At 38.4% G+C, this 11,956-nt stretch overlaps 1 protein-coding gene across 1 annotated transcript; it reads left to right on the top strand.

Annotated features, from left to right (window-relative positions):
- The first annotated feature begins 398 nt into the window (after positions 1 to 398).
- Positions 399 to 3,550, top strand: LOC113356842 (ferredoxin--nitrite reductase, chloroplastic-like). The gene is made up of 4 exons (XM_026600073.1): positions 399 to 882; positions 1,618 to 1,972; positions 2,106 to 2,394; positions 2,481 to 3,550. Exons 1-4 carry the CDS (start codon positions 486 to 488, stop codon positions 3,216 to 3,218), a joined length of 1,779 nt encoding a protein of 592 aa, XP_026455858.1. The 5' UTR covers positions 399 to 485; the 3' UTR covers positions 3,219 to 3,550.
- Positions 3,551 to 11,956: the final 8,406 nt, after the last annotated feature.

Genomic DNA, 11,956 nt, shown 5'->3' with positions numbered 1-11,956 from the left:
TTCCTAATGCATGAAAACCTCAATTAGTATGTTCTTTTAATGCACAAAAACACCAATATAAAATCTGGAAATAGCTAAGCATAAGAATCGGGCTCTTCATGATGGCCCTAATGGTTGACCGCTAATATCTCCTCAGTTTTTTAACGACCTTAGCCAAACGGCATACACTTTTATTTTATTGTTTTTAAAACGGATCAAAGGGCATATACCATCAAAGGCGCCAACATGTAAAATTATGGCAGATGTTGGGAACAAATTTGCTTCGTAATTAAGAAAGGGTATTATGGTCAATGTGAGGTAATCGTGAAATAAGACAATAGAGGTGACCTTTAGCTGCACTCAAGAGTCCCTAAACTACCACCGCATTGTCGAAAACATCATCTTCTATTTTCTTAGAGGCCAATTTCAATCCACTACTTAAACTATGAACCCCTCATTTAAACCCTTACAATTTCAACCTCTCCACCACAACTTCATCTCCGAAAATGTCTTCCTCATCGTCCTCCTTACGATTTATCCTACCAACGTCACAGATCCAATCATCCAATCGAAGAAAATCAAGGAGTTTGACGATCACTCAAACACTAACAACTCCCTCTTCGTCAAGTACCACTACTACTGATGGTGTTGGTGAATCAAGGTTAGAACCAAGAGTTGAAAAGAAAGATGGATATTGGATATTGAAAGAGAAATTCAGACAAGGTATTAATCCATCTGAGAAAATCAAAATTGAAAGAGAACCTATGAAATTAGTAGTGGAAGATGGTATTAAAGAACTTTCACAGATTTCTCTTGAAGAACTTGAGAAGTCCAAGTCTACTAAAGATGATGTTGATGTTCGTCTGAAATGGTTGGGTCTTTTTCATCGCCGAAAGCATCAATGTAAGTTCGTTTTCTTTACCATATTCTTTGATTAATTTTTGAAAAATATTTTCATTTCGTTGTTTTTTGCATTAGTTTAGTTCTGCAGTTCAGCTTTAATTTAGAAGTGCATAGGAGGAAATTAATTTAGTTTGATTAATGATTTAAAAGGCACTGTCATTAGTTATGAACGGTTGGATATGGAGATAATCTGTTCGTCTCGAGATTGTGAATTTTAGATGAGGACCTTTCTTTTGTTGACTTTTAGAATATTCATCATGGTGACAGATCTGTAATAAACGACACGTTTGTGACATAACGGTTTATGATTTCGTTATCTGTACATGTGTATAATAATGGATGAGTCGTGCCGACATATCATATCAAGGCCCCACTACTATAGAAGTTAGGTCACGTAGGCCCCAGTCAGCAATCAGCGATTCAGCATCTTGTGGCGTAGTACTTGTTTTAGATTCCTTCTGGCTAAGGGGAAACGGAGTTTTAATAACCCGAAACCAACCCGGTTTCACATCTGACTCAATTTATGAGCTTGGGACTGAACCTGAATTCGAAGGCATTGAACCCAAGCCCGCACACTAGTCGGCCACAAAAGTTTGGTACCCACAGTCGCAAATGTTTGGTAACTGCAGAGTGTGATCAGTTGGGTTTTTGCTACTTTATCTTGTTAGTAGTAATCTGGAAGTCTGATATGTGAAAGTTGTATTATTAATTTTGGTATTATTTTGAACCTGTTAGATGGGAGATTTATGATGAGATTGAAGTTACCAAATGGAGTAACAACGAGCGAACAAACCCGTTATTTAGCGAGTGTTATAAAGAAGTATGGAAAAGATGGGTGTGCAGACGTTACAACAAGGCAAAACTGGCAAATTCGAGGTGTTGAACTCCCTGATGTACCAGAAATAATGGAGGGTCTTTTGAGTGTTGGTCTTACTAGTCTGCAGAGTGGAATGGACAATGTTAGGAATGCTGTTGGAAGTCCACTTGCTGGAATAGACCCACTTGAGATAGTTGATACACGACCGTACACTAACCTTCTATCTCAGTTCATCACCGACAACTCTCGTGGGAACCTCGACTTCACTAACTTGTAAGTTTGGTCATCCAGTGTTTGTTCATCATTGATTGGTACCTCTCTTTAAGCCGGAGTAATTCTAGAACTTTGATTTGGACTTCACTGATTGGTTGCTAATGTTTGTTTATATTTTGTTGGATGAATTCAGGCCAAGGAAGTGGAATGTTGCGGTTGTGGGTACTCATGATCTCTATGAACATCCCCATATCAATGATCTTGCTTACATGCCAGCCACCAAGAATGGAAGGTTTGGATTCAATTTGCTAGTTGGTGGATTCTTCAGCCCTAAACGATGCGCCGAAGCAATACCTCTGGATGCTTGGGTTCCAGCAGACGATATAATCCCAGTTTGTAAAGCTATTTTAGAGGCATACAGGGACTTGGGTACCAGAGGAAATCGACAAAAAACACGAATGATGTGGTTAATTGACGAACTCGTGAGTGTTTATTCTGCCTAACAACTTCTTTAAGAAATATCTTAAGCTGCTCAATCGAACCTTAATCTCTTTTACAAAAAATGCAGGGTGTTGAAGGATTCAGATCAGAGGTAGTAAAAAGGTTGCCCCAACAAGAGCTGGAAAGATCATCTGAAGAAGATTTAGTCCAAGCGCAGTGGGAAAGAAGAGACTACTTTGGTGTCCATCCACAGAAACAAGAAGGTTTAAGCTTTGTAGGTCTCCATGTGCCAGTGGGTCGACTTCAAGCTGACGACATGTTTGAGCTAGCACGCTTAGCTGACGAGTATGGGTCAAGTGAACTCCGTCTCACAGTAGAGCAAAACATCATAATTCCAAATATTGAAAACTCAAAAATCGAGAAGTTACTCAATGAGCCCTTGTTGAAGGACAGATTCTCACCCGAACCACCAATTCTTATGAAAGGATTGGTAGCCTGCACAGGTAACCAGTTCTGTGGACAAGCCATTATTGAAACTAAAGCTAGGGCGCTGCAGGTGGCCGAGGAGGTTCATAAGCTAGTCGAGGTGACTAAACCCGTGAGAATGCACTGGACAGGTTGCCCCAACACCTGTGGACAAGTTCAAGTTGCTGATATAGGTTTCATGGGTTGCATGGCCAGAGACGAAAATGGAAAGATATGTGAGGGAGCTGATGTTTACTTAGGTGGGAGAATTGGAAGTGATTCCCATTTAGCAGAGGTATATAAAAAGGCAGTTCCCGTTAAGAACTTGGTACCCTTGGTTGTTGACATCTTAAAAGAGAAATTTGGTGCTGTTCCAAGAGAGATTGAAGAAGAAGATTAAGAGAGTTTTTAATTTCTATTTTTGAATATTGTTTTTCAATAAAACTGGTGAGGTATTACAGTGTGGGTAATCAATTTAGTCCCAAAAGAGTTGTTGTGATTTGGGAACTAAGTGGGAATGTCAGGAATGAGAGAAAAAAGAGCATTTAGATGGTTGGGTCTTGCACATGAACTACATGGATCTAACTGATCCTTCCCCAGCTGAAACTAAGTCTCTGTAAATCATAGAATGGGAGCAAAAATGAAGATCAAGGCCGGTTATGGAGGGAGAGATGGGTGCATTTGATTGTAATTTTTAGGAGGAATAAACTTAATTTTCAATTCGCTTTTTTCTGTTCTTTTTGTAGTATTATCGTATTTTGATTGGACATTGTCATCTTTAGAAGGCTACATTGGTAGGACAACTCCTATGAGAGCATCCACAATGGACGATCAAAAGATGGAGCAAAACCAAATATGGTCAAAATACCAATCGCAATAGAGCGGAGTAGAACCAAATATGGTCCGATTTTCTAAGAGCGTCCACAGTGGTGCGAGTATAACCAAAGACCAAAGATTAAAAAATAAGGACCAAATTTGAGTTTAGTCCGTCAGGTGGCGTAGTGGGAAAAGAGTATATTTGGTCGCGCGTTGATAAAGATTACGCCTGGGATCAGGCGTTGATAAAGATAACGCCCGACGTGGAGCGTTGGTAAAGATAACGCCCGACGTGGGGCGTTGGTATAGTATACGCTTCAAAAAAAAAATAAAAAAAATTGGTGCGGAGGTATAAAGCCCGCCCGATGCAAGTTTCAAAAGTTTTAAACTTTGAAAATGGAGTGGGGCGTCAAGTATATGAACGCCCCATTTCGCGCGTTAAGTTTATGAACGCCCCATCGGGCGTTATCTTTACCAACGCCCCATTTCGCGCGAAGTTTATATGCACGCCTGTTCGTTGGACGTTAACTATACCAACGCGCGATGAATGGCGGAGATTATATCAACGCCCCTTGTGTAGGCGGACATTATATCAACGCCCGATGTGTAGCGGAGATTATATTAACGTCCGACTATATTTCGATTTGGTCTTGATCGCCGACCAAATTTGGTCTGGATTTTACTCTTTGATCAAATTTTGATCGATGGTCCGTCCCACTACGCCAGCCCACTCGACTAAACATTTGGGTTTACTCGTCCATTGCAGTTGCTCTAAGGTTCTGGAGCATATTTGGTCTGAAATCCTGACCACAACTACATTTGCTCGAGCGGAGGTATAATCAGCGTTTGAGAGTAGGCACATGTATAATCAGCGTCTCGTAGGAGGCACAGGGTGAAGCATCCGTTTGATGGTGGAGCGGAGATATTAAGTTCTCCTAACCAACTACTCTACCATCAGGCGCAAGTATAATGTTCGCCTGATCACCAAGCTTAACCAACTACACTATCCAGGGCCGTCTCTGACAATTAGACGACCTTGTGCAAAAGTTTTTGGAACGCCCTCTAATGGAAAAACAAATCACACATGTAGTTTGTACGTTTTGATGATGATTATTAAAAATTAGGGCTAGAGAACGATAAAATAGAGGAGACAAAGAATTTAACGTGGCCAAAACTTTCATATTGTAGCACTGACGCGAAGGATTTTACGGCCAATAACATGGCCAAAATGTAGCATGATTTATCTGGAAATGAAATGTCTCTTATATACATGGTAGATAAATTGGAAAACTGGAAACCTTTCAGTTAGAAACGAAAACCAACATAAACAAATTGAAGTAGATAGTCGTTGTCCAATTACTCTTCGCTTTAGAATTGTATTGAAGATAGAAAAAAGCTAAGACAAAAAAAAAAATTCACAACTAAAAAAAATGCTCCACTAGGAAAAAGCTTAAACCGCCATGTAGTCGGACGATATGATCTGATTAGTAACCATACCCACATACTCTTTTAGGAACTTTTGTGTATGTCATACTACCAAGTACAGTTAGGAATTGCATGGTAAAAAGAAGTAAAATCATAATCAAAGAACATTTAGCATGAGATAGTGACCTCTTATTAACTTTGTGTCCACCATCGGATTGAACTTCAGCCTCCTTGCATTTTAGTTAGCAAACTGCTCCATCATTTTTCGAAAATCTATATATCTATGTTGGAACAAAGGAGAATATTTTGTTTCTCTATTTATGATTGGCTTACACAGTAAGAAAATATTCTCTAGATATGTTGCTATCTATACGAATATGTGGCATGTATAAGATATATATATACACGTCTTGTAAAACCTCCATTGATAATAAGAAACCCTAATCATTCTTCTCCTGTGGACGTAGGCTATAGCCGAACCACGTTAAACTATGTTTCTTCTTTAATCTGTTTAGTTAACTGCATAACATCTTATGCAGATCCAATATTGACTGCATAACAAGTTATGCATTCTTTAATCTGTTAGTTAACAACATGGTATCAGGGGATCGTTAACGATCCTGGCCATTTCTCTGTAATCAAGTTTCGTTTCTCTGTGTGTTTACTATGGCACAATCAGATCATAATACTAGTTTGCGTTTAACCTCTGTCTTGCTGAATGATGTCAATTATGTCAGCTGGTCTAGGGCTGCTCCTCTTGCTCTTAGGGGTAAAAGAAAATTTGGGTATATTGGTGAGAATAGTACTTGTCCAGATGCTAAAGATCCAAAGTATGAAGATTGGATTGCTGATGATCAACTGGTTCGCACGTGGCTGCTCCAGTCGATGGAACCCCATATTTCTGAAATTTTCTCGTTTTCAGAATCTGCAAAGGATTTGTGGAAGTCTGTTGCTAGTCTGTATGGCTTACATAAGAATGTTTCTCGGGTGTTTGAGCTGAAACGTGAGATTGCTGAGGCTGCACAAGGTACGAAAAGTTTTACTGAGCATTTTGGTTATTTAAAAAATAAGTGGGATGAACTGGATACATATCGTCCTCATACAACTGATGCCAAAATTCTCTTGAAGAGGGTTGAGGAGGATAAAATTTTTGACGTGCTCAGTAGCCTCACATCAGAGTATGAATCTCTTAGAAGCACTATTCTCATGAGTGCTGAATTGCCAAGTTTGTCTAGTGTCTGTGCGACTGTGCAGCGTGAAGAGACACGTAAGAAAGTTATGAATCCTGTTTCTAAAAGCATTGTAGACTTGGATGCCGCTGAATCCAGTGCTCTTCTGAGCTCCAGAGATGATAAACGCAGAGCCATGCCATTTGATAAGGACAAGAATTCTCGTGCTAAGGGTAAGAGAGAAGTTTTTCATTGTGATCATTGTAATAAAACTGGTCACACCAAGGATCGTTGTTAGGATATTTATCCTCATCTTAAAGCTAATTTTGACAAAAATAAGCTTGCTCGAGCTGCTGTAGCTGATAATTCATCCTTTACTATCGACCAGTTGAAGGATTTCTTTCACCAGTTGGGTAATAAGAATGAGCGCAAGGCCAACCATACTTCAGGTAACCTGCTAGCCTTTCTTACTATGCCTGTTTCCAACCGCCATATTTGGATTATTGATTCAGGAGCTACAGATCATATGGCGAATGATTCTTCGTCAGTTCATGCATTTATTCGCAGCTCTCATAAAAATGTGTCTGTTGCTAATGGCTCTACTGCTCCTGTGATGGGCAGTGGGAAAGTGCTTTTTTTCCATATTTTCCGCCATCTAATGCACTTGTTGTTCCCTCGTTTCCTACTCAGTTGTTATCTGTTGGTCAAATCACTAATTCTCTGAATTGTGATGTTACATTTACCCCTACCTCGGTCATCTTTCAGGATCGAAAGACGAAGAAGACGATTGGTAGAGGCATCTTTTCTCATGGATTGTACCTGTTACGCTTTAGTGACATGGCATGTCTCACTCAAAGATCAACTCCGCAGTTTCTTTATCATCAAAGACTTGGTCATCCTTCCAGTCGTGTTTTGTCTAGGATTTTCCCCACTTTTTCTGTTCAGTCTCAAGTCTGTGATGTTTGCCAGTTTTCTAAACAATCTCGTTTTCCATTTCCTAACTCTGTGACTCGAGCTACAATGCCTTTTGAATTAATTCATTCTGATTTATGGGGTCCTGCTCCAACTGATGCTTATGATGGGTATAAATATTTTGTTATCTTTATAGATGATTGGTCACGTGCTACATGGATCTATTTACTCAAATCCAAAACTGAAGTTTCATCTGTATTTGCGGATTTTCATGGTATGATACGCAACCAATTTGATGCACAGGTTAAAATTTTTAGATCAGATAATGGCACTGAGTTTGTCAAAGGCCCTCTTCCAGGTTATTTGCGTAGTCATGGTATTATCCATCAAACTAGATGTATTGGTACTTCACAGCAAAATGGTGTTGCTGAAAGGAAACTTCGTCATATTCTGGAAACAACACGTGCTCTTATGATTCAGATGCATGTTCCAAAGAAATTATGGTCTCATGGTTCTCTGACGGCCACTTACTTGATCAATCGTCTGCCTAGTCGTGTGCTTGAGTTCAAATCTCCATTAGAGGTTTTAAAACATCATCAGCCTGGCATTTCTCATCTCAGAGTTTTCGGTTGTGTTTGTTATGTACATTTACAGGCTAAGCATCGTGATAAACTGGATTCACGGGCAACTAAGTGTGTGTTCTTTGGTTACTCATCTACAAAGAAAGGATACATTTGTTATCATCCACCCACTAGAAAGCTCCAGATTTCTCGTGATGTTGTGTTTGATGAAACAATGGCTTATTTTTAGTGTGATTCTGGCAGTCGGTCTCAGGGGGAGTGTTATACAGATCTGGCACCACTTCCAGTTATTAATGAGATACCTACTGCAACAGATTCCCACAGAGATAATGGTGATGGGGTAGAGTTGGTGGACGTACCTAATGCAGTGTTGGATGTGCATAATGAAGCGGTTCATGAAGAAGCTTCAGACAATAATGTTAGTGTTACTGATGATAATACAGGTCTACAAGATGTGCCGCATCAAGGTCCAGAAACTGAGGTTATGGTTCCACAAGATCATCAACCAGTAGTACCAATTGTCAGAACCTCAAGTCGTGAGAAGAAGGCTCCAGAGAAATACAAAGATTTCTTTACATATCATTCCGCTGCGTATCCTATACAAGCACATTTAACTTATGATCATGTAGGTTCTTCACACTCTGCATTTCTAAGTGCTATATCCAGTCATCAAGAACCTAAAAACTACAATGAAGCAAAGTCTAATCCAAAATGGAAGGCACCAATGGAGAATGAGTTACGTGCCTTAGATGTAAATAATACATACAGTATTGTCAAGTTGCCTCCCGGGAAGAAGACTGTTGGATGTAGATGGGTGTAAAAAATTAAATACAGAAGTGATGGAACTGTTGAGCGTTATAAGGCAAGATTAGTGGCAAGAGGTTTTACTCAGAGATATGGAGAATACTACACAGAAACCTTTGCACCAGTTGCAAAGATGAATACGTTTCGTGTTCTTATGTCTCTTGCAGTTAATAAAGATTGGAAATTGTTTCAAATGGATGTGAATAATGCATTCTTACAAGGTGATTTAGAAGAAGAGGTGTATATGAGTATACCACCTGGACACCCTCGAGAAGGAGAGAGCAATATGGTTTGCAAGCTTAAGAAGGCAATATATGGTTTAAAGCAATCACCACGTGCATGGTATGCAAAGCTAAGTTCAGTACTCATCCAGAATAAGTTCAAAAGGAGCTCTGCCGATTCTTCCTTGTTTATTAAAAGAAGTAATCTTGGTACAACTATAGTTCTAGTGTGTTGATGACCTTGTGATTACAGGAGACAATCAACAAGAAATTAGAAATCTTAAAGCAATGCTTCATCCATCCAGATTTGACATCAAGGATTTAGGAATACTGAAGTATTTCCTGGGATTAGAAGTTGCTTACTCAAAGAAGGGTATTTTTCTGAATCAAAGAAAATATGTGTTGGACCTGCTGAAGGCTACAGGAAAAATGGGAGTAAAGCCTTGTGATACTCCTACAGAAATGGCAACAAACTTGATAATGATGGTGATGTGTTAAGTGATATTGGGTCATATCAAAGGTTAGTAGGCAAGTTAATTTATCTCACTGTTACCAGACCTGACATAGCACATGCAGTAAGCTTAGTCAGTCGTTATATGCATACACCTCGTGTTAAACATTTGAATGCAGTAACTAGGATTCTACAGTATTTAAAAGGATCACCAGGAAGAGGAGTTTTGATGACAAAGAATGAAGCCTATTCAATTTCTAGCTACTGTATAACAGCATATTCAGATGCTGATTATGCTGGATGTCCAGTTGATCGTAAATCAACAACAGGGTATTGCATATTCTTTGGTGGTAATCTGGTTACATGGAGAAGCAAGAAACAAAATGTTGTTTCTCGATCAAGTGCTGAAGCAGAATACAGAGCCATGGCTTCAACAACATGTGAGATTGTTTGGCTGCGAGCATTACTTAAAGATTTGGGTTTTCTGTCACCTCAGCTAGCTAAGATGTTCTGTGACAATCAAGCAGCGATACAAATCGCATCAAATCCCACCTTTCATGAGCGTACAAAGCACATAGAAGTGGATTGTCATTTTGTTAAAGAGAAGGTATTGGCCAAATTAATATGCACTCCCTTCGTTCGTAGTCATCAACAACCGGCAGATGTTTTTACTAAGGGTTTACCTGTCAATCAATTCAATGTAATTCTATCCAAGTTGGGATCCATTGATATCTTCGCACTAACTTGAGGGGGAGTGTTGGAACAAAGGAGAATATTTGGTTTCTCTATTTATGATTGGCTTACACTGCAAGAAAATATTCTCTAGATATGTTGCTATCTATACGAATATGTGGCATGTATAGGATGTATATATACACGTCTTGTAAAACCTCCATTGATAATAAGAAACCCTAATCATTCTTCTCCTGTGGACATAGGCTATAGCCGAACCACGTTAAACTGTGTTTCTTCTTTAATCTGTTTAGTTAACTGCATAACATCTTATGCAGATCCAATATTGACTGCATAACAAGTTATGCATTCTTTAATCTGTTAGTTAACAACAATCTACGAACCTAATCTCTATTGAGAGCTAACCAACTCTTTACTATCAATTATGAAACATCTAGATGCAAACAATAATTCACAATTCGATCCATTATGTCCTTAAAATTGAAAAACAAAAACCAAGACAGTTAGATACCTAGATCAAATGATATGGAAACCAGTCTAAACTAGCTAAGTGGAAAGTTGACATAAGTCTGTGAATGGATGCACAAATTCTAGTTATTAGACCTTCAAACTCATGAATAATGATTCCAGAACTTAGAACTAAACTCGCCTTAATACCATATTGATGCACTGGATGAAACGAAAACGATATGCTTGTTCTTCGATTGATTTTATTCTCTCTCGATCTCGCCTGTTCCAATTGGAATTTGACGTTTAAGTGATAACCTGGTACTTCCGTTGTTATTTTATTTTATTTTGTTTAGGAGAAGGCGAGAAGTTAACTTTGTATTTTTCGTTCCCATTTTTCTAAATTTTGAACCAAAAACTACTGGGGCATCAAAATACAACCCAGTGGTAACTTTAAAAAAATTCAACCTTGTGCAAGAGCACAATTTGACGGGCTTCAAAGCCGTCCTTGACATTACCATCATGCGAAGGTATAATGTTACACCAAGCGCAAGTATAATGTTCGCCTACTAAATTTACTCTTTTTTCCATTGCGATTCACGTCTAAAAATACCAAACTTTTTAATTTTTAGTTTAGTTTTTGCTATTTACTCCATCTCATGATTGTGGACACTCTAAAGAGAAACTAATGGAGGGTAAAATTATTAGCGAGATAGTTTGTTTTACATGATCGATGGGACTACAGCTCGCAGTTCAGCATCACCTTGAAAGACATGGTTGATTGGCTTGCTAAGAATCCAAAGGTGACATATGGTAGGTCAGTTTGAGGAGCTGTAATGAAGCATATTTCTATTTTTATGAAATTTCTCGTCAATTTATGCTTTGTCATATGGAAAACTTCTCGAAATAACTCATCCACACTCTATTTTTAACTCTGAATTCCTCTTTAAAAAAATTAGTAAACTCATGAGTACCAGTTTAAATTCTCCATAATATATTTTCATTAGGACATCATAATTTATCATTTCTAATTTTCGTATACATAGGTATCTTTCATTTACGGGGCACAAATTTTATACTATTTACAGTTACTAAAATTTTTTTACAGATGGTGTCCCGTCCAAAGGAAATTTCTGCTAATTCTTTCACTTTCCTCGATAATATATTTTGGCCATCTGTAAACAAACATGTTATAAGTTGTTATATTGCACAATAAAGACAACCAAAACTTACCTATCTTGGAAAGAGTAATTTTTCTATTCAACCTGCTAGCTCAATCTGGAGCATTTGAACACATCTCCATACATGACAAGATTTAATCAACTATTACCGGAAGCAACAACACCCTCAAATACTTGTCACGTAAAACAGACAAACTCATTTGGTAATCTTCAGCTGTCGGATTTTTTTTCTCACTGGAAAACTGCCACCCACAAATATCCACACTCACAATATAACCAAAAGCTTGTTGATAATACTTCAAAACCTTCATCAATTTAATAAGATTTATTATATCTCCATTACAAAAAAAGAAATATATATCATCAACAAAAAAAAATGTGCTGCATGATTCAATAAACCATAAGCACTACCCCTTCCTTGCACCACTTTTATTAGCT

The sequence above is a fragment of the Papaver somniferum genome, chromosome 3 (genome assembly GCF_003573695.1).
Source record: "Papaver somniferum cultivar HN1 chromosome 3, ASM357369v1, whole genome shotgun sequence".
NCBI classification, from domain to species: Eukaryota; Viridiplantae; Streptophyta; class Magnoliopsida; order Ranunculales; family Papaveraceae; genus Papaver; species Papaver somniferum.
Note: the sequence above shows the minus strand (reverse complement) of the source record. Positions and strands in the feature narration are given on the sequence as shown.

Bases quoted from the DNA above. Each gene is read 5' to 3' on its own strand.
- LOC113356842 (XM_026600073.1), top strand. From the start codon at position 486: ATGTCTTCCTCATCGTCCTCCTTACGATTTATCCTACCAACGTCACAG. The intron at 883-1,617 runs GTAAGTTCGTTT...TGAACCTGTTAG, and splicing joins TCATCGCCGAAAGCATCAAT to ATGGGAGATTTATGATGAGA. The intron at 1,973-2,105 runs GTAAGTTTGGTC...GGATGAATTCAG, and splicing joins AACCTCGACTTCACTAACTT to GCCAAGGAAGTGGAATGTTG.